At 52.0% G+C, this 21896-nt stretch overlaps 1 protein-coding gene across 6 annotated transcripts in view; it reads left to right on the forward strand.

Annotated features, from left to right (window-relative positions):
• Positions 1-21896, forward strand: part of TBC1D16 (TBC1 domain family member 16) — a 30130-nt gene that overhangs the window by 467 nt on the left and 7767 nt on the right. For 2 of the 6 annotated variants that reach the window (XM_042025574.1, XM_042025578.1), the window contains exons 1-4: positions 523-645; positions 6351-6586; positions 7745-8324; positions 21427-21624. In XM_042025574.1, coding sequence (XP_041881508.1) covers positions 6409-6586; positions 7745-8324; positions 21427-21624 — 956 coding nt within the window. In that variant the 5' untranslated portion in view covers positions 523-645; positions 6351-6408. Of the gene's footprint in view, positions 1-522; positions 646-6067; positions 6255-6350; positions 6587-7744; positions 8325-21426; positions 21625-21896 lie in introns of those variants that run through there. The other 4 variants (XM_042025579.1, XM_042025575.1, XM_042025577.1 and 1 more) reach the window with 4 other exon arrangements.

The following is a 21896-nucleotide window of genomic DNA, read 5'->3' on the forward strand; positions in this document are numbered from 1 at the left end:
GTCGGGATGCTGCCCCGGGGTCGGGATGCCGCCCTGGGGTCGGGCTGCTCCCCTGGGGTCGGGCTGCTCCCCTGGGGTCGGGATGCTGCCCCGGGGTCGGGATGCCGCCCTGGGGTCGGGCTGTTCTCCTGGGGTCGGGCTGTTCTCCTGGGGTCGGGCTGCTCCCCTGGGGTCAGGATGCTCCCCCGCGGTCGGGCTGCTCCCCTGGGGTCGGGATGCCGCCCTGGGGTCGGGATGCTCCCCTGCGGTCGGGATGCTGCCCTGGGGTCGGGATGCTGCCCTGGGGTCGGGATGCTCCCCTGCGGTCGGGATGCTGCCCCGGGGTCGGGATGCTCCCCCGCGGTCGGGATGCCGCCCTGGGGTCGGGATGCCGCCCTGGGGTCGGGATGCTGCCCCTGCGGTCGGGATGCTGCCCTGGGGTCGGGATGCTGCCCCGGGGTCGATGTGCCGCCGGGGGCGCTGGTGGAAATCTAAATAGTTCCTAAACTTTCTCTTCTGTTATTTCGGTGCGGCTCCGTGCTGCTTGGGAGTATTTCAATGTTTTCCTTCCTTTTGGGGAGCTGGTCTTCTCCCAGGTGACCCAAACATCTACCTGAGCTCTGTTACCTGCAGAGAAGGTGGATGGGGATCGTTGGCAGTGGTTTGGTGAGTGGCCTTGGGATGCTGCAGGCAGGGGTTGTGGGGTGGTGTATTGCTCGCTGTGCTGCTGACACTCCGTAAAATAACGTGGCTGCTTCCACTGGAAGATTGGTCTTTTTGGATATCAGGCTGGGAGCTTGTCTTGCAGAGCTGTTTTGTTCTTAGTTGCTACTCCGAATAGGAAGAAAAATGAAAGTTCTTTTGAGAGAAAACAGTAGAACTGTGAGGGCTGGGACAGCTCAGGGTAAAGATCTTGGACTTTGCTGGTGCTTTTGTAGAAGCCTCCTGAGAGTTTGTAGGAGCTTGTTCGTGTCCTGGTGATAACCGGACAGTCTGTGAAAGCTGCTTTTCTGCACTGGATTTGGAGAATATCTGGGTTTGTTCTGGCTGTGTGGGGGCTGTGAGGCTGGAGAGCCGGGATGGGGCAGAGTGTGGCTCTCTGAGTCCATCAGGGAATGAGGGAGGGAAGGGGCTATTCCAGAGTGTCCAAGTGGCAGAGATGATGCATGGTCTGATGTCTGTCGTACTGAGAACAGAGTTTGCAATCAGCTCATCCACTGAGCTGTGATCCAGGCTCCTGGGGCTTTGAGCTGCTGATTTTTGAGGATTGAGTCCTGAGAATGTTATCAGGACACAGCAACAGGATGTTGGAAATAAAAAGTCATAAAAGCATTTCCTGTGGCCCAAGCAGTGCAGATAAGTGTCATGCAAAGCTGGTAAATTGAGGATGGAGGGACATGTGGCACAGAGTGTCTCAGTGACAGCGTGTGCTGTGGGTGAGTTCGGTGCTGGGGATGGGTGAGTGTTTTGTTTGCTTTTTGTTTGCTTTTTGTTTGCTTTCTGATGCCTGAACAGGTGTGGCTGGGAGCAGCCGGCCCTGACATAGCATTCCCTTTCCCTTTTCATCTCTTGAGTCACAGCCTTGCAGGATTCAGGCTGCTGCCCCTTTTTTACCTGCTCAGCTGAGATGCATCTGAGCGAAATTGGTCCCACTGAAGCGGCTGCATTTGGAGTTGTGGGGATTTTGGCTGTTCCCTTCCCTTTGCTCTGTGCTTCGTGAGCCGCTGCTGCCCCAGCAGGGCAGCAATGAAAGACTTCTTGGTGACCTACATAATTCTTCCCATGAGATGGGATGACTTCAGAGTGGCTCCCTATGGTAAACGTTTTTCCTTGATTTGGCTGGATCCTCTGAACTGGCTCCAGCATAGCAAGGAGTTTGGAAAGCTTTTCTCTTTTTTATTCCCGATGTCGAGGTATTGTAATACAAAGGGAAGGTCGTACAAAGGCCTGTAGAGGAGTAGAGATCAAGTGAGTGACCAGCTGAGAGTGGCACAGCAAATCCACTCGGAGGACTGGGAGGAAGCTGAGTCCTGACTCCAGCCTGCTCTACTCTGGTCGCTCTGTGCTTGAGAGTTCCAAACCCGGCATTTGCTGTTCCCAAGAGGGGAAAGAGGCAGGAATTTGTGCGGTGTCTGAGCCCCACCACCACAGTGACTCTGCACTCCTTAAATATGTAAAATTAAACTCAAGTTATTAAGGGCAAGGAAGAAAACGAGCCTGTTGCATTTTTCTTACCAAAGACATTTCATGCTTAAATGTGGTGCTGCTGTTTGACAGCTCGTGTTTCTCCGCCGTGCCCAGACACGCTGCAAGTCTCACATTTCACTTCCAGAGCCCTGCAGCTCGGCTTATGTTGCTCGTAAAGCTCGGAAAATCTTGCCCAGAGAATGTGCCCTGGGAGGCAGAGCCCACGGAGGGCTCAGCTCAGGGAGCTGTGGGCTGCAGCCGGCCCCGCTCTGGGCTGGGCTCCTCAGTGAGAGGAGCCGGGGTGCTCGCGGTGCCCCCGGTGCCAGCGCGGACCGGGAGATGTGCTGGGTGTGCCAGCCCGTGCCGGAGCCGGCGCTGCCCTCCCGGGCCAGGATACAGGAATCTCGTGCAACCAGCGGCGGCAGCATTTGGTCCAGCAGCAGGTGCCAAGTGAGGTGTGAGCTGCCAAGGCAAACAGGATCCTGTGGATGGGTTCCTGAGGAGGGGAAGGGCATCGCTGCGGGCGGCGAGCAGCCGGTGCCGGTCTGGATGCTGCTGGCTGGAACAGGACAGGCTCTGGGGAAGAGGCTCCGGGGGTGATTTCAGGAATTGGCTTCCCAGCACTTTCTCACTCATGAAGCTGAGAAGTGCTGGCACCAACTGGGAGAGCAGCCAGGGCTGTGTGAACAGACACAGGAGCTGGAGCGAAGATTTTTAGTGGCAACAGTTGATGTGTGGGAGAAGAAAATGTGTGTGTGCTTAATAAATATTGGCACTCAGCAAGAGCTTATCAGCTAACTCAATGCTTCAGCTTCTGGAGAGCTGAGCTGGCTCTGCCACACTGAGAAGAATCCCTTCAGATCAGTGGATAAATATGAAATTCATATGAAAAATGGGGTTTTTTGAATGGTGCTGATTTACTGCTGCCTGAGCTGTGAGATGGTTCCCACTGCCTTCCCAAGCACACAAAAGAGGCAGCAGCAGTTCCTGCCTCTCCCCACGGCCCAGGCCCCACAGATTGCCTGTGCAGATGTTGTCCCACATGGAAAAGGGCTGAGAATAGAGCAAACCCTGCAAATTTGGTCTCTGTTATTTGCTGCTTTGTGTTGTATGAACTCCTGTCTTTTAGGAAGGAGAGGCACTTTCCCAAGCTGAGTTCCAGAGACTTTTGGGGTTGTACCAGTAGACTAGATGACCTTCAGAGGTCCAGTCCACCATCTGGTCCCCACTGGGACTGACTGTGTATCTATTTCTGCAGCCTTTGAAACCCCAGCAATGGAAATGGTCCCTTGAGGTTGGTTCTCTGTTCTGGTGCACCATTGTCCTAGCTACTAGAATGACAAAACCTAGGTATTCCTTGCCACAGTTCAGCTGCCTTACAACTTCTCCCATCCTTCATTGACAGCTCTTCCTTTCTTTGGCAGAGACAGTTCCCATGTGTGAAGACTTTTAATACATTTCCCTCACTTTTATCTTCCCTTGGCAATCTCTTTCCCTGGCCCAGATAACTCCTGTCACCCTCCCTGAAACTGTCCTGTGACTTGCATCTGTTTTTCTTTAATCCTGCAACCAAAGCTACAAAGAATTCCCTGGCCTGTGGGAACAGTGAAAGGATTGAGTTTCCTGGTGATATTTATATATCCCAGTGTGTCTGGCTACTGTCTGCAGCACTGCAGTGGTCTCTGATTTCTGATGTGCAGCTCTTCTGCAAGACGAGTCCAGCAGACTGAATTTCCGAGCTGGCAGGACACCGTATTCCAAACCTTTTGTCTTTTTTTTGGTTTCCTCTTCCCAGCCCTGTGTGGCTGCAGCGCCGTCCATCTGCACATGCAGGCAGTGCTGAACAACAGGTGTTCTGCAGGATCAAAGCAGGATTTCCCTTTAAATTCCTCCGGCTTTCCAGGGAGCAGCTTTTGATCTCTACCTGTCGCTTTGTTCTTCCCGTGCCCGGTGAAAGCTCATTAAGTGGTGCCTCTGCTGGCAGAGACCTCCTGACCCTCCCCTGCCTTCCTGGGAGCGCCCAGAGAGCTGCAGCAGGACATCACACCACCTCTTGTTTCACATGTGCCTCTCTAGCTTCTGTCTCTGTGTTTCCTGAGGAAGCACTCCCTGGCCAGCAGCAGCAGCCAGCTGGTGCCACCTTCCTCCTGTGCATCCGCAGGTTTTTGGGGTTCTGAGGAAGTCGCTGACATGGATGAAGGTCTGTGCTGCTGTAGCCAGTGTTGTGCTGACAGGTGACCCTGCCCAGGTGTGCTGGAGGCCCAGGTCTCCGGCCAGGTCACTCTGTATCACTGCCCCTGACTCCCCTGACCCTGTTTGGAAACAGCATGTGGTAACTCAGTGTGGGGAAGGAGAAGTTGCACCAGAATTTGCTGTCTGTTCTTGCAGGGTGCAATGAGAGGAAAGGTGATTTGCTCCTTAATGTGGTTGAGGCAAATGACTTTCTGCCAGGTGTAACCCAGAGCCTGCAAGCAGGGATTTTGGCAATGTGAACAAGAAAGAGTGTAGGGCTCGACTGGTGTTTGTTTTTTGGGGCTGAGACTTGAGGATTCATGTTGTGTCTGGTGCTAGAAGGAGACAGGAGTGTGCAGGACTTGCAAAGTAATTCTCTTATTCTGAACACTTGCTGGTACAGAGCAGGGTTGAGGCTTCTCCATCAAGTCCCAGCAAAGACTGAAATGCAGAAACCGCCTCCGCTGTGATTCGAGCTGACAAATGTGGTGATCGCCAGTTAAACCAATAGTTTGTCCTTTAATGAAGGCTCTGTCAACAGCTTGGCAGTCTCATTTGCAGTCTTCTGCATGTCCCAATCTGTCAGAGGCAGGACAGCTATTTTCCTTCCCTGCAGCCCTCACTCTGCCCTTTGGGAAATGCCCCTTTGCCATTTCTGCCTTCTGCCCTCCTGGGCTGGCTGGATTTGCCATCAAAATCAGGTTAAGGAAATTGGAGCTGTTCAGCATCAGACAGTGCTTGCTTAGGCCCTTCAGTATTTCCTCAGAAGATGCCCCAAGCCAGGGCCTGTGTGCTTTGTTTTCCTCTCTGGCTCTCCTGGCTGTGCTCTGCAGCCCAGCGTGGGACTGGTCCCCAGGAACAGCCCGGGCTGAGCTCTCCCTGTGCTGTCCCAGGCCTGGGAGCGTGGCTGTGGGGTGTGCTGCGTCACACTGGCCTGTACACGGCAAGCTGGGTCGTGTAAACACAAAGGAACAAAAGTAGGAGTTTCCTCTCCTTCTGTGGTTTTGGCAGAACAGAAACTGCCGTGGTTCTGGTGCTTCCCAGCTGGGGATGACTGCAGAGAGCCTGCTCTGCATGGGGGTTGCTTTGTGTGAGACCCTCCTGCTCTTCCAACACATCCTGGTCCATCTGCTGAATGCTTTATAGTTTGGGTGACCCCTCTGGGTCCACTGCAGAGCTCCTCATCATCAGCCCCAGCAAGCAGCACATCTCAATTAAGCACAGAGCTTATTTGGGGGTGAGCTGGGGATCGTGCTCCACAGTTCTGGGAAACTCTGGATGGCTGAAATGTTTGCCTTGAGTTGGTGTGCGACGCTCTGGGTCTGAGGTCTGCCCACCCTGGTGAACATGGGGCTTTCAAGCCTTATCTCTGACAAGGCTCTATTTAACCGTCACTGCTCAGAAGAACCCAAACCAAACTGAAAAACAACCTCACAGAAAAAAAATCCCAACCCCAAAAACCTCAAACACACAGAAATGGCAAGCACGAGATGAAGTGGGTTTGATTGATGTTGTTTTTGGAGGTGCTGTGGCTGGAGCAGCAGCCCCATGTTCAATGCTGTGGTCTCAGCCATTTCTGTGCTGAAGGAGCCTCTGGGATCAGCTCTGGCTCTGTGAAATCCCCGGGTCAGTGACACATCGGGCAGCTCCACACGCTGAGCCGTTCCCTCAGTGGGGGATTTCAGTGACCAGCATTGCTGTTCTGCCTCCTCCCCACAGTAGCTATTAACGTGGGGTTTTGCTGCCTTCATGTTTCTTCATTGCAGAGAAAAGTGTGCTGGGATTCTCTGCTTCAGCACCTTTGAAGCACGAAGGTGATGTTACAGATCCACAGCGTTTGGGGGCTCTTGCTTGAGGTGTGGATTGATGGGAGACTCGTCCTCAGACAGTGGGTGGCACGTGCTGTGCTGTCGTTATTTTGGTTCTCACTATTTTTTCCCCCTTCTTGGCAGATCTTCTGAATTTGGCTCCTGACTAGAGCTGACAGATGATGGAAACATTTCCCTGGCGATGTCTCTGGGGCGACTCCTCCGTCGAGCCTCTTCAAAAGCGTCCGACCTCCTGACCCTGACTCCCGGCGGCGGCGGCGGTTCCTCCTCCGTGCTCGATGGGGAGATCATCTACTCCAAGAACAATGTCTGTGTCCACCCCCCTGAGCTGCTGCAGGGCATCGGGGAGCACCATCCAGGTGATGGGGTGTTGCAGACACTGCCCACTCTCTTTCTCTCTCCTGGCTGTTGTTTCTATCAAGTTCTACACTGTGGGCTCTAAGAAATTAAGAGGTGCCAGTGGGGGACAGGGCAAGGCAGTTTTGTGGAAGACTAAGGACAGCCATCCGCAGGCTGATCCATCAGCTCTTCTTTTAGTAGGAATATTGGTGATATCGCTCCTTTCTCTTCTGGTCCAGCATGGATTTACCTGGTTTAGTAAGTCCTTTTGTACAGTCAGAAGTTGTCATTTGAGACCAGTAACTTCTGTTGCTCGTTCCTGTCCATGAATTTTTCAGGAAATCCAAGTATCCTCTTGTGCCTGTCATTGCTGCAGTGGCCTCAGCAACCACTGGTAAAGGGAAAATCCAAAAAGCCTGATTGTGGCTGCATGCACTGGAGTAAATGAGAATAAATCCTGCTCTGTCCTTTTATTCTCATCTGTTCCTGTGCTCTTTCATGTTCTCATCAAAGACCTGTGGCTCTTGGCTTAGCTTCACAAAACGAATTATTCTCTGAACACTAACCCTTGCTTTCATTTTTGTGTGGGTGACTTCTTTTTCCATTGGCTTCCCATGAAAACTGTAGCCCTTTAGCTACACTAAGGTAAATATTCTTGAGAAATCAATGTTCAGCTGGCACTTGAAATTGTTTAAAAAACAGTAGAACTTTTTCATGTGGCAACATACTTTATATTTACTCTTGATTAGTAAATCTGTCCAGGAAATCCAAGTATTTGCATGTCATTTCTCTGTTCAGTTAGGCCAGAGGGAGCTGAGATTGCTCAGAAGCCACATACAGATTTGAAATAATTTGCAGATACTGAATAATGTTGAGCACTCCACAGTTCCTTTGACAGAATTCTGTCCTGGTAAATAAAAGAGTTTGTTTTGCCCATGTGTAGTGGTAGTGAAGTGACAGGAATCACTGAATGGTTTGGGCTGAGAGGGACCTTAAAGATGATCTCCTTCCATCACCCTGCCATGGGCAGGAGCACCTTTCACCAGACCAGGTTGCTCATCCAGCTTGGCCTTGAACATTTCCAGGGATGGAGAGATGGGGAAAGGGAAATTTCAGGGTTCTGCAGTTCCCTTAGAACAACTCCATGTCACAACTGGTGCTCCTGTGCTCTCTCTCAGGCTATTTGTGCTTGTACATGGAGAAGGACGAGCTCCTGGGAACCACGCTGATCCTGGCCTGGGTGCCCAACTCCCGCATCCAGCGGCAGGATGAGGAAGCCCTGCGCTATGTCACCCCCGAGAGCTCCCCCGTGCGCAAAGCGCCCCGAAAGCGCGGCCGCCACGCCCAGGGCTTCGGCAGCGGCCGGCCCGCGTCCCCCTCGGAACAGAGAGGGGCGGTGACCCTCAAGGGGGACGAGATCCTCACAGTGTCCCAGCTCGTGAGGGACGGGGCCCCCTCCTTGGAAGGGGAGAAGCTGTCACAGAGCGGCGCCCGCCGGTCCCCGCAGCCCCCCCGCAGCGACTCAGGGACCCTCTCCACCGTCAGCTCCCAGGAGGAGCAGAACAGGTCGGAGGGCACGGAGGAGGGCCTGGACTGCAGGGAGGACGAGGGCTCCTTGGAGCTGTCTGCTGACGATGTGAGCAGGGACAGCACTTTTGACTCTGATTCTGATGCCTTCTCTTCCCCGTTCTGCCTCTCTCCCATCAGTGAAGCCCTGGGGAAAAGCAGCAGCTCTGTGTTCCTGGACAGTGAAAGCAGGTGAGTGCATCCTTTCTCTGGTTTCTCTGGGTGCTGGGTGCTGAGCTTGGAGATGCTGAAGGAAGTTGAGAAACTTCACAGTGGCATTGACCTCAATGTCCTGTCTGGCTTCAGACTCCTATGGAATTTACAGGAAACTGTCAGCCAGTTCTGCTTCTGCTCAGTGTACCCTGGCCCCAAACATCCAGGTCTGTGTGTGTTCTTTCAGGTGAACTGTCTTGAGCCCTGGAAACAGCATTGCTAAAGTAAACGGGTCCTTTGTTGGCCTCATTTGCTCTGCTGAGGACCTGAGCTTGTTGCTTCTCGTGCAGAGCCACATCAAAGGGCCTGGCTGACTTCCTGAGCCGTGGGCACCCCTCTGGGCCCTGTGTTGACACGAAACCTGCGTGTGGGAGCTTGTTTTGCTGCTGTTCAGAACGTGGTCCTACTTCAGACAGACAAATATTCATTCTTGCGTGTCTCATCTGGGTATTTCAGTCAATGCTTCTCAGTGTCACCTGCAGTAACCGCTACAGGGGGAAAGAGGGCACCTTGGCAAGGGAATAATGAGCAGGAGGACATCTGTATAACTCACTGTTCCCTTACCCAGTGGTTCTGACTTTCTGGACCCTGCCCTGTTGCTGTGTTACTCGTTTCCATCTCAGGGAGGATGGGCGTGCTGCGTTCCTGAAGCACCATGGGGATGATTTTTAGCCTACAACTCAACTTTGAAACTACACCTGAAATGAGGAGAAACGAGTTCTCCTTTGTGTGTGTCAACAATGCACAGACTGCACTGACAATTGGAGAGATTTTGCCTCTATTTTACAGGCTAATCTCAAGTCCAGAGAATGCCAGTAAGAATGAGGTTTGTGAGGAAGTATTCTAATGGATTCAATTCTCTCTGGGTATTTTAAAACCCTTCAGTGAGGTGATGTCAGACTTCGTATCAGCTTTGCATTCAAGATGTGCCCCAGCAGGATGCTGCTGGTTAACTGTGACCCACAGGGTTTGCTGGGCTTGAGCTCTGCAGCACCTGTGCCATGGGTTGAGTGGTGGCTGTCCCATCCCATCCCAAATAAAGAAGTCCAGCCTTTGTCAGATCAGTGGGTGAGAGACACCCACTGATGACCATGAGTGAAATGTGCATAGCCTGGTATCTTCTGTCCTCATAGAGGGATTGTGAAGCTTAGGGCTCAAGAATGTGTTATTATCCCACAGTAGTAGTTGGACGTGGGAAGAGCGAGGGACATGTTCGGAATAACATCTGAACTGCTGAACACCAGGAGGCTGAGCTCATCCTGGGGAAACCCCAGTCCTGGCGTGGGCCGCAGCCCACGTGCTGTGCCAGGAATGCTGTGGGCTTGGATTGCTCCCGCAAGGAGCTGGTGCAGGAGGGTCCCAGGCAGCGTCCAGTGAGTCAGGAGTGTTGTGGTTTAACTGTGCTGCAACACTTACGCTCTGAGCTGCAAATAGTGTCAGGAGAGGAAGGAAATACGGTTTATTGCATCTTCTGTGCCTTGTCTGTGAATTCCTGTGGCATTTCCCTGCCCTCTGCCAGCTTTTCCTCACTGCTGCTGGAGCCCAGACAACTCCAGCCAGGCAGAGCCGGCTCTGCACACACAGCTCCGGGGCCTCCTTGGCTTTGCTTTTTTTCTTCTTTTTTAACTCCTGTGGTGCCAGTCTGAAGCCTCACACAGTGCACGTGACACTCATAATTGGCAGCAGATTAATAAAACAGAGCTTTTGTTGTTTGGGACTTCTGACTTGAAAGGGTTTTGTCCAGTGTGTGCATTTTTTGTGCCAATTTGTTCTTCCCCATTGAGCAGCCTTCCATGGAGTCTGCAGGATCTTACAAGCTGTTGAGTGGGAGATTTAGCAAGAATCCTTTGCAAAAGTCTGGTCAAAAAGCATCTCATATTTCCTGTGTTCATCCCTGCATTTTGGGGAACGGGAGATTGTGTTTTGGAAGTCACCACAAACATGGGAACAGCTTCCTTGTTTCTTAAGGATTTGTTTTGGTTTGGGTTTTTCTGCTGGCTGCTTCCCTTCTGAGCCAGAATTGGAGTGGGAACAAAGTTTGTGCTGCTGGCAGATTGTTTGAGCTCTCTTTTCTCCCCACCTCCCAGTCACCACCTCCTCTCTGCCAGGAGGAACGACTCTTTCTGGTTGTTTCCCTCTGCACTGGGGAGCTGCAGCAGAGACAGCTCCGCTCTTCCCTGTGGTTGCTGCAAAAGCTGAAGGAATATGTTGCATTTCAGTCCAGCCAGCTTCCTGTGTGATTAGATATGCTCAGAAATGGAGAAATGGGTCACTGTGGAACAATTGGGATGTACAGGTACACTTGGATCAGATGAGATCAGGGGCTCGGCGAGCTGCTTGACAGAATCCCTGTGTGACCAGGAGTCACGAGTCCCATCTGTCTCTTGGAGTGTCCCCTGAGGAGGTGGCCTGGCCACCTGGGCATGAGGGAGCCACAAACACTGCAGTGTGTGCAGGATGAGGACGGGGAGGAGGGAGGGAGGTGGGCTGGGGAGCCCTGGAGTTGCACAATGAGTAAGTCAGTTGTAAGTCACCAACTCTCCTGGTAGACCATAAGGAAATGAAAACGTATCCATTGTTTTTTTCCTCTTTGCTTCTCAGTTTGACAGGCTGCCAGGGGTCCCATGCAGCGATCGATGCATCCTCCTCCCGTTTACACAATTCCTGGGGCTGGGAGCAATGGGAGTGTCCCAGCACCAGTGTGCACACTCTTGCTTCTCTTTAGACCAGCCTGGCACACTGCTGCAGAGTGCCCTCATCCCTCAAGGGAAGGTGGCCTTACTGTCCTGGGGCTTGTGTCCTTCTTAAGTTTGGGGACCCCTTAGTGCTCCCAACACATGGTTCCTGCAGGAGGCAGCTGGTGTGGGGAGTGCCTGCATTGATGGCAGCTTTGTCAGGGTCTGTGTTTCTGTGGAAAAGGAGGGATTCTGGAAATAAAATCATTCTGTTCTGTCCCTTCCCTCCCCAGTCCCCGTTGTTTGTTGGCTGTCAGGAAACATTTGCCCTGTGGCCTGAAGGACATGAGTTCAGGGCAGCTGCTCTCTGTGCCCAGCTCTGGCTCGCTGCCGCCCTGGGAAATTCCTCTGCTTCCATTTTCCCCATCAGTAAAGTGAAACTAAAAGGCTTTTGTTACATCCAGGCAACCAAACAGCATCTGACACCTCTGTAATGTCCATCCACTGATGCTGCTGGAGTTATTGAACTGACCACGACATCAGATCTATACAATCGGTTGTGGAAGCACTTAGTGCTCTGCGAGTGGGGTTTGGTTTGGGGTGGGGGTTTGTGCTGTTCCAGAGTGATCTCTGGATAACAGGAGCTTTCATGGGTGCTCAGGCTGCTGGAGGCTTTTCACTCATCAACTGCGATTGCTGATACCTGACAAGCACCACAACAATGCTGACTAGGAGATACAAACACTGGCCTTGGTTCCTTCACTCACTTCACCCTAGGATGCTGGTCAATACAGTCAAAATTTGGACTGAGGAGCCTCAGTGTTGGAATTGTATGAGTGGAGCTTGGGGCAACATCTGGCCAGAGGCTGGAGCTCCACGAGTGGCCCCACAGGTGCTGGGACAGAGGCCAGCAGTGCTCCCACAGCTCTTGCTGGAAAGGACGAGCAGAAGCGGTGTGATCAAGGTGGAATCAATGCAGGAAGGAAACATCTTTCATGAGACATCAATCGTTTTAGCAGCCAGTAATAAAAATAACGAAACACTGTCATAATGGAGCTGGATGATGGTGAGTTCTCATGTTCTTCAGCAGACATGAATTCATACAGCAGATCGATCACAGACAACCCAGGCAAAGCTCACAGCACGGGGAAAAACTCCTTTGGCGTCGCAGTTGATGCAATTTTTACGGATGTGTTGCACATCCTGTTGTTAAGCCGCTTCTCAGGAGCTCATCAGTAAATGAGCTGCTCCGGGAGCGGGTGGGAGCAGTGCGGGCATTGCATCACCTTGTTTTGGCAGCTCACCTGGAGGGCTGAGAGCCGTTCCGACCTCTGCAGCAAAAACAGGAGACAAAATTGTAAGGGAAATGAGCTGAAATTAGCGTGAACTGGCAGGAGCTCTGGAGTCATCAAGAGATTGGGAATTCATCACTGTTGTAACAGAAGTGATTATATTGGAACCAGGGGAATTGGTCACAGACTTTAAAGTCTCCTGTAACTTCTTGCAGCATCTCAGTTTTGAATGATTTCAGCCTTGGGGAGGAGTGCGGAGGGTGCCTGGTCCAGGCTTCAATTCCCCAGGACTTGCCTGAACTGGTGCCACTTATGATGTAAGACAACAAAGCTTCTAATTCCACTTGTACCCAAACCCATTCCGGGGAAAAAAATACCCGCAAATCCTTTTTCCATCAGAAGGATAGTTCTTTATCCCTTCTGTTTGTGTTGTGGGGTCAGTGTAAGCTTCCCTAAGGCAGGGATGGTCTGTGTGGAGCCGGGCACTGGCAAGCAAAGCTGGCCTGAGCCGTCAGCAGCACTGTGCAATCAATTAAAGTTGTTGCAAAGCTGAGAAGGTTGGACAGATCCAAGAGATTGCAGAGGCATACGGCTCTATCTTGCTTTACATAAATATTTGAATAGCAAGAACATTAATTATAGCAGGTTTGTTTCTTCCCTCTGTTGGGTTGCTGCCAGATTTCATTGGAAGAAAATAGTGACAGCTAACTTGGGATCGGGTATTGCGGCTAAGGGGGTCCGTGAAGCTCTTTATTTGGGGTGTCGGGGAGGGACCAAGAGCGGGTGAGGCCCAAGGGGGAGATCCCACGGCCGCGCAGCGGGAGCGAGGAGGGGATGGGGAGGGTTCCCTCTGCCGCCAGGCTTCTGGGGCGCCGGGCGTTGTCCGGGTGTGCTCAGGAGAGCGAGGAAGGCTGAACTGTGCTTCGGACGCAGCTCCATGGGCAGGGCCGATGTGGCTTTCCGTGGAGCCGTGCCTCGTGGCTGCCCTGGCTTTTTCGTGGCCTGTGACCGCGGGTCGCTACCATGGCCGGTGACCGTGACCATCACCACGACTGTGACCGTGGCCGGTGCCCGTGGCCATGACCGTGCCCTTGGCCAGTGCCTGTGACCGTGGCCGTGACCGTGACTGTGCCCGGGGCCGGGGCCGGGGCCGGTCGGTGGCGCGGCGGGACCGCCAGGGGGCGCGCTGTGCCCAGCGGTGCCCCCCGGGACCCCCGGTCCTGCCCCCCCCTCCCCTCACCGCGGCCAAGGCGGGAGATCCCGGAGCCGTGGAATGGTTTGGGCGCAAAGGGACTTTAAACTCCGTCCAGTGCCACCCCTGCCATGGGCAGGGACACCTCCCACTGTCCCAGGCTGCTCCAAGCCCCGTCCAGCCTGGCCTTGGGCACTGCCAGGGATCCAGGGGCAGCCCCAGCTGCTCTGGGCACCCTGTGCCAGGGCCTGCCCACCCTCCCAGGGAAGGATTCCTTCCTAATAGCTAATCTAAATCTACTCTCAGTTTGAAACCAATCCCCCTTGTCCTGGCACTCCATCCCTTGTAAAAAGTCTCTCTCCATGTTTCTTGTCAGCTCCTTCAGGCCCTGCAAGGTCCCAGTGAGGTCACCCCAGAGCTTCTCCTCTCCAGGCTGAACATTCCCAGCTCTCGCAGCCTTTCCTCCCAGCAGAGCTGCTCCATCCCTCTGCTCATCCTGGAGCCTCCTCTGGGCTCTCTCCAGCAGCTCCAGGTGCTCCCTGTGCTGGGCCCCAGGGCTGGGGCAGCTCTGCAGGTGGGGCCTCACCTGAGCACAGGGGCACAGGGGCAGAACCCCCCTGCCCTGCTGCCCACGCTGGGCTCAGCCCAGCTCAGGGGGGCTCTGGTCCCAGCACACACAGCTGGGGCATGGCCAGTGCTTGCCCACCAGTACCCCCAAGTCCTTCTCCCCAGGGCTGCTTTCACCTTTTCCCTGGATATTGTTGCATTTCTTCTGTTATTTATTTATACAATCGCAATGCCCAGAAATCTGAATGGAGAGCAGAGATAAATGGCACTGGCAGGTATCCACAGCTTTGTGAGGGAAGAATTGCGTTAAGTGAATCAAAATAAAGAGCATGTCCCCTCCAAAGCACCACAGTATATGCAAATAAATCTGCACGGCCTCTGTCTCCTTGGCTCGGGCCTCGCAATTATCCCAGCATTAGGCATTTACAATAACTCTGGAACATGCTTTTAGGCAGTGCTCCTCTTTCCTCTCCCTTTTCTGCTACTTGAAGCAAGCTCTTCCCTTGGGAAATCCTCATTGTCTTGTGGAAACAGTGAAATCCTCCCTGGGTGGTGCTGGCTCAGCTCACGCTGGGGCAGCGGCAGAGTCCAGGGAGTTGGTTAACTTCGCCACTAAAATGTCCCCCTGAAATTCCCAGTTCACTGCTTAGAGCCAGGAATATAAGAACAAAGGTAATCGGCAAGTCTTTCAAGGGAGCAAGTGGTTTGAAGGCTTGATTATAATTAGCATAATTAGGGGAGAATTTTATTTTTGCATGGATTGAACTGAAAGGAAAAAAAAGCAGAATAATCCATTGATTTTAAAAATAAAATAAACACAGGGAAGAAAGGTCCCCTTCTCCAGGCTGGAATGGACTGAAAAGCAAACATTCTTTTTTGGGCTTTGCTGAGAAATCACTTTTTCCATCTAAGGAATTTTTTTTTAAGTGTTGCATTTTGATTGATTTATTAATGAACGTAAGCCCAGGCATGAGGTGCCCGTTCTCCGTATGGATTGTAAAAATCCTCCACTGAGCTTCTGGAACGTTTTCCTCCCTTAAACTGAAGGTAACATTTGCATCCTTGAGCAGTGTCCGCTCGGCTCTAAGTGATTTGTTGTGTTTGGCTGCTGGGAGCTGTGTGTATTTTACTCCTAAGTATCGAACTGCTAGTTCTGCCCCCTCTCTCTCCCTGCAACAAGAAGTCTCAGAGAAAAACAGAAAAACCTTGCTTGGGTTTACCTGAGCAGCTACACCTGTGTGGAAGTGTCAGCTGTGAAAGCAGATTGTTTGTCTCCTAGCTGGGGGTAGAGGTGTATTACATTCCAGACTTTGGGGAAAAGAGATTAAAACACCCATTAGTTCACTACAAACTTCTGGGTTGTTTTTTTTTTTTTTTTCCCCATTTACATTCAAAATAATTAACTCAAGAACTCTGGGTTTATTTTGTTTTCCTCGTGCTTTAACTCACAGCACTGGGGGGACCCTCCGGAGGCAGCGGGGCTGTTTTTCTAATGCCCCTTTGCTGGCTGGAATGGCTCAGCTTCCCCTCAGGCCTCGAGGGCTTGGAGGGATGAATTAGGAGCAACAAAGCCCCCAGTGTGGTGAGGCTTTCACCTTTCTCGGGCGCGGGGCAGGACGGCAGCACCAGCACCGCCGTGGGGTGGGATGGGGTGGGTCCCCCCCGACCGCTGCTGTCACCAAGGTGTGGGATGGAGATCCGCGTTCTGCCTCTGCCAGGGAGCTGGGAAGCTCTGGGAAGGCGGGCAGGGCGCTGGGAACACGCACTGCGATAGCCCCGTAAAGCACAACAAATCGGTTTGATCTTTGTTTCTCAAGGACAAACCAATTACGCCCGTCAGAAGGCAAAGCTGCATAATCGGGTTTCTGCGAGTCCCTCGCCGTGTTACAGTGGTTTATTTGTCAGGCTGGTGTTGGCAGAGCCGGTGTTAATTCCCAGCCCGTCCCTGACGGTGAACTTGGTGTTTCAGCCCAAGGTCAGAGGGTGCCTGTGGAGTCCGTGCGCTCCCCGCAGCGCCTGAGCACGGCTCGTGGCCACGGACCCTGTGCTCCGGCCTGGCCGAGGTGAGGGAGGGGCTCCGGCACTTTCCAGATGTAAACAGCCTGTTCTTTGGATGTTGTTAATAACAGGAATGCGAGGAGTGACTAACAACAATGCGCTGACTAGGACAAGCGCTTGGATCTGCTTCCCGGTGCCCTGCTTGAAAGGATACAATTATTTTTCGTAACTGTTTATTTTCCCTTTACAACAAGCTAGGCGAAGCAAGTTTGTCAGAGGCAGAGTGCTCCTAATTTGGTCTCCAGTGACCTCTGCAGCCGTGATTGGCAGCCCGGTGTCAGGAAGGAACTTGTGCCTGTGAGATAGAAATGAGCAGAACAAATGCCGTAGGACAGCCTGGGTTCCCTGGGGGACACGGGCTCAAAAAGGTGAAAGAAGTGCAATTACAGGAGGTTTTCAGCACAGAAAGTTAATTAGCTACTAAATAGCATTTAGTGCAGTTCAACGTGGGGAAATTTATGTTTTGAAAGCAAACAGATCAATGGAAAGCCTGTGGAACAAGCTCTTGGAAAGTCCATGTTGACATCTGTGTACTTTGTACTGTAGCAGCCTGAGCAGTTTTTCCCAGGTTTCCCCAACAAACAGGAGGAATTGTTAGATTTGTTTCCCACATGTTTGCAGATGTATAGAAATGCTTCCACATGAGGATGTTTTGACATTTAATTTTAGAAATTCTGGCTAGGCTTTCTAAATCCAGGCTATCCAACACCTTGTTCCCTAGTCACTGTGGTCAGTGGAAATCGATTCTGTTCGGGTTCTCTGAGGCGCAGGAACTTCAAGTTCCAAATGTTTTCAGCCAAAGGGTGGATTTAACACAATTCTTAACCTGGTTACTGGTCTGTGCTGGTCAGAGTGAGGAGCTGGTGCGACGGCAGCGTTTCCCTGTCCGTGGCTGACTGTGTGGCCACACTCCATGGGAAGCTGGTGCTGTCCTGAGAGTGTCCTTCCAGCCCTGCTGTCCAGAGTGAGCAGAGACATTTTGACATCTTTTTTTTTAATCCTAAATTACCAATCTGGTTTCCTTTGCATGTCTTTCATGTCACTGAAGTCAGCACGTTTCACAGTCTATAATATATGTATTTTGTCAAGGACACTTTTTTTATCAGAACAATGGATTTGGGTTCCAGATGCTCAATATTACCTCACTCTGTACAGCCACTGCACTAAATTTTTAGGCATTTCAGGATAGCTTTGAACTTTTGTTGGCAGATTATTTGTTTGAAGCTGTCTGTCTTAGCAGCTGATGCTGCCAGGAGCTGTTTCACCTTGCTGGGAAGAAGAGGAACCCAGAAGGTCAGTGCCTGTGGGGAATAGTGTAGAAACAGAGAAACGCTAACCCCTGGGGAGGAAAAGGGGCATGTAATTCCCATTACATGGATGCTCATACATTATGATGATACTCATTGTCTGTAAATGATGGTCCCAAGCCGGCATGCAGGAATGCTGGGGCTGTGGGAGCTGTTATTAGTGACAGTGTGCGTTAGCGCAGGGGTGATGGAGAGCCAGCTCCAGCAGCAGGGTCTGGCTCTGGCAGGGGGCTCTCTGGGAATCAGGTGGTGCACGCTGACAGCTTGGGTAACTGCCACATCATGGCTGTAGCCTTCAGCCCCTTTCTCTCTCGTAATTATATTTGTCACATCACATCGTAAAATGAGTTATTAGGTCTTTGTTGCTGAAATTGGCTTCCCAGGTAATCGGGGCAGGTCTCTGGAACAGAAATAATAACTGGGTTTAGCTCTCTCTGCACCGTAGGTGTGTTCCAGGGCTTTGGAACTGTGAGTTGGGTCCCACTGCTGTAGGTTGAGTCTCACCTGCAGTGTCTGAGCTCCTTGACTGTGTGAGAGGTCCCATGTGGTGGGAGGGGAATGGTGGCTCCTTAGGGGCTGCAAAGGCTCCAGGAATGTGGATATGGTTGGCTGCTGTAGTTGATTGTTGAGTGGAAAAAGTATATCAGCCCCTGGTCCTGCTCCCTGGCAGGAATGGGATGTGTTTTGAGACAAGAGTGGTGGGACTTGGGTGAGGGCAAAAGGCTGAAGTGGAATCACAGAATCATTTGGGTTGGAAAAGCCCTCAGAGATCGAGTCCAGTCATTCCCCCAGCACTGCCAAAGCCACCACTGACCCATGTCCCCACGTGCCACATCCACATGGCTGTTAAATGCCTGCAGGGGTGGGGACTCCACCACTGCCCTGGGCAGCCTGTTCCAATGTTTGACAGCCCTTTCCATGAAGAATTTTTCCCCAATATCTAACCTGACCCTCCCCTTGCACAACTTGAGGCTGTTTCCCTCTGTCCTGTCCCTTGTTCCCTGGGAGCAGAGCCTGACCCCCAGCTGGCTCCACTCTTCTGTCAAGGAAGAGAAGGTCCCCCCTGAGCCTTCTTTTCCCCAGGCTGAGCCCCCCCAGCTCCCTCAGCTGCTCCTGGGGCTCCAGACTCCTCCCCAGCTCCATTCCCTTCCCTGGACGTGCTCCAGCCCCTCCATGACCTTCTTGGACTGAACATGGCCCAGGGTTTCCTAACCCAGGTTTCGCTAATCCTCCTTGATTTTTTTCCCTGTCCCTTTTATTTCCATGGCCCACTGCACTTGTTGTTTTGCTGACCAGTGCTGTGTACTAGCTGGTGCTCTGTTTTTCCTGGATCCCACAACCCAAAGTCTCTCTGGAATGTTCCTCTGGCTATTTGCGTTGCAGTGCTTCAGCTCCCTGCTTTTACAGGGTGCTCTGGGATAAATTCCTCATCCAACAGATAGAATAGCCTGACAAACAATAAACTCTTCCCCCTGCATCTGTCTATCTTGAGTGCCTGGTTAGAGGACTCCCCAAACCCCACAAAATTAGCAGAGATCATAGTGCTTATTGTTACTGGCCTACAGAATGATCTCAATATTAAAATTTTGTTTAAAAGTAGTACAGAAATTAGAGTGTTTTCAATTTTTTTTCAATCAATATGTACAGGAAAAAGTAATTTTAGACACAGTGCGGGTTTTTTCCAAATTTCCCCAGTGACTCAGTGAGCACCAGCACGAGGTGGTTCTGTCTCTGCATCTGTCCTGAGTGTGAATGTTTGTGTCTATTGACCCCTGTGAAGGGCAGGGGGGGCACAGGTGTCTCTTTCAGATTTCATCCTCTGCATCAGTGAGAACATCGGAGTTTCCCTGGGCTGCACAGGCTGAGACACTCTGCTCACCCTGCCTGGAAAGGGGGAACCCACTGACACAAGATGCTTCCGTGCCTGTGGGATGCGTGTGGGAGCTTGTCACCGGTGGCTGGATGGGAACTGTAAACATTTGTCTTGGAGAAGCATTTCCGGAAGATCCCCCAGTGCCAGGACTGTGCCCGGGCTCTCCTGCCCGCGGGTCTCGGCTGGCTGCTGCTGCAGCTGGGGCAGGTTTGGGTTATGGAGCAGCTGCAAATGCCGTGCTGTGCTGAGGAACTACAGAATGCCCAGGATCAAAGCCACCCTGCCCAGCTCTACTGTAACTCATTTCTTGGCAGTTCTCTGGACACTTCTGCTGGTCATTTCAGGTGATGTTCTTGAAGAATGGACGCATGGACCTCTGTGACCAGGACCTGCATGATCCTCACACCAACCCATCCTCCAGCCCACTGCCATACTGACCAGCTCATCTTTGCAAGAGTTTTAGAAAATGGGTTGCCTCTGCTTAGTCTTTGAGTTAGTTTGAGTCATCTCTTCCAGGAAAATCCTGTGTAACCAGCTGTGGCTGTTACGAAGTGTTGCTCCATAAATACCAGCTGCTCCTAGCAGGCAGTCCAGCCCAAGTGTCTTGTACCAGGACTCTTGTTACATCTGCATTAATGTTAGATACTGAATGTTTTAGAAAGTGTTACATTTTGCTGCTTTATCAGAAAGTAATGCTTGATTTTTCATAAAGGCCAGTACAATCTTCATGGAAAAATTCCCAAAGCAGGGGATGGTGTACAGCTGTGCCTGTGGTCCGAGGTATCCTGGTGTCTAACAGTTGGAGTGAGTTTGGATGTGTGGTGTGATCCCTAATGCCACATCCCTTCTGAGTCCTTGTTCTCCGAATGGCCTGAATGTGAGTTCTGCTTCGCTGCTTCCTTTCCAAAAACTGGAGCAGCAGAACTTCATTCCCAGAGAGCCACGAAGCTGCTCCTTTAGCTGTAGTCACCAGCCTTGGTCTCATCCAGACAGTGCTACAGGAGCAGGAATGGGCTCGGGGATCTGAGTCACACATTGGAACGGGCCTTGGTTAAAAATGTAACCAACTCCCTGGGCTGTCCTGAGCCCTGTCTGTCGGAATGCACTGCCCTGACCCACAGGGAGATGCTGCCCATGAGGCTGGTCCCTGGGGAAGAGGCCCTGGAGCCAGGCGCGGGAGGCACACGGATGTGAAGTGCATGCTGAGTGTGTGATTTCCAGCGTTCAGTGCCCACATTGTTGGATAAGAGGATTAGAAAACACCACATAAAGTGGCCTTGCAGGGGGCTGCTTTGTACCTGCTCCGGGCCTTGTCTGGCAAACCCCGATTTCACAGCAGAGCCCATTCAGAGCCCGCGCCGAGATTGTTCACGTGCATTGGCCTTTTTACGAGCCAAGGGGTCACAGTTTCACATTCACTTAATTCCCAAAGCACTGATATTTTTCTTTTGGGATCGGGGCTGGTGGGGACATGGAGGCTTTTTGAGTCTGAACTCAGTTTGCATTTAAAGCGGGAGATCTGGGGTGGATTGGGAAAGGGTTGGGTTCACCTTCTCTGCTTTGCAGCGGGTTGAAGAGCTCAGGTGTGATTTCCCAATCCTTAACTCTCCCAAGTTTCAAGATTGCAAGTGGAAACCATTTGTCTGGAGTTTATGGACACGAATCCAGGCTTGGCAGGTCCACTTGCAGAGGTGTAATGAGAAACTCGAATTCAGGGGAAACATCTTTGGATCTCACTGGTCAAAGAGGGAATTTCCCAGATGAGATCCCAGGTCCATGCTGCTGTTGGAATGTGCTCATTCCTCCTGTCCCCATCCTGGTGTGGAGTGGCTGAGCTGGACACTGAGGGGATTGCTTGAGCTTCTTCATTTTGCCTTCTCAGAAGTTGGTGTTTTGAGGAATGGGTTTGGCTCTCCCTAGTTCTGCATGCAAGAACTTTAGGAATAAAGACCAAAACCAGGATGCTTTTTGGGATGGTAGGGAATTAATTGAAATAAAAATAATTTATGCTTCAGAACTCTGACTAAAGGTTTTTAACATGGAGTAGCTGTGGTTGTTGCATGTACCCACAGCCTCCCATGGCTGATGGAGTTTTTGTCCCCATGCTCTGTCCACAGGGACACGTATGACAATCGCATGACCTGCTCCACCAGCTCTGCCTCCAGCCTGGACACCAGTGCCCAGTTCCAGGAGAACAATGGGCAGATGCAGAGCACCAGATGGGATGAACAGCAGAAGGTATTTGCCCTCGAGCAGGTGTGTGGTGTCTTCAGAGTTGACCTGGGACAAATGAGATCCCTTCGCCTTTTCTTCAGGTACTGGGTCCTTGTGTGTGAGCCGTGTGTGAGCCGTGTGTGAGCCCTGTGTGAGCTGTGTGTGAGCTGTGTGAGCCGTGTGTGAGCTGTGTGTGAGCTGTGTGTGAGCTGTGTGAGCTGTGTGAGCTGTGTGTGAGCTGTGTGTGAGCTGTGTGTGAGCTGTGTGAGCTGTGTGTGAGCTGTGTGTGAGCTGTGTGTGAGCCGTGTGTGAGTCGTGTGTGAGCCGTGTGTGAGCTGTGTGTGAGCTGTGTGAGCCGTGTGTGAGCTGTGTG

Source organism: Corvus kubaryi, unplaced genomic scaffold, assembly GCF_017639235.1.
Source record: "Corvus kubaryi isolate FWS band 111438036 unplaced genomic scaffold, C.kubaryi_AGA036_p1.0 37272, whole genome shotgun sequence".
Classification (NCBI taxonomy): Eukaryota; Metazoa; Chordata; class Aves; order Passeriformes; family Corvidae; genus Corvus; species Corvus kubaryi.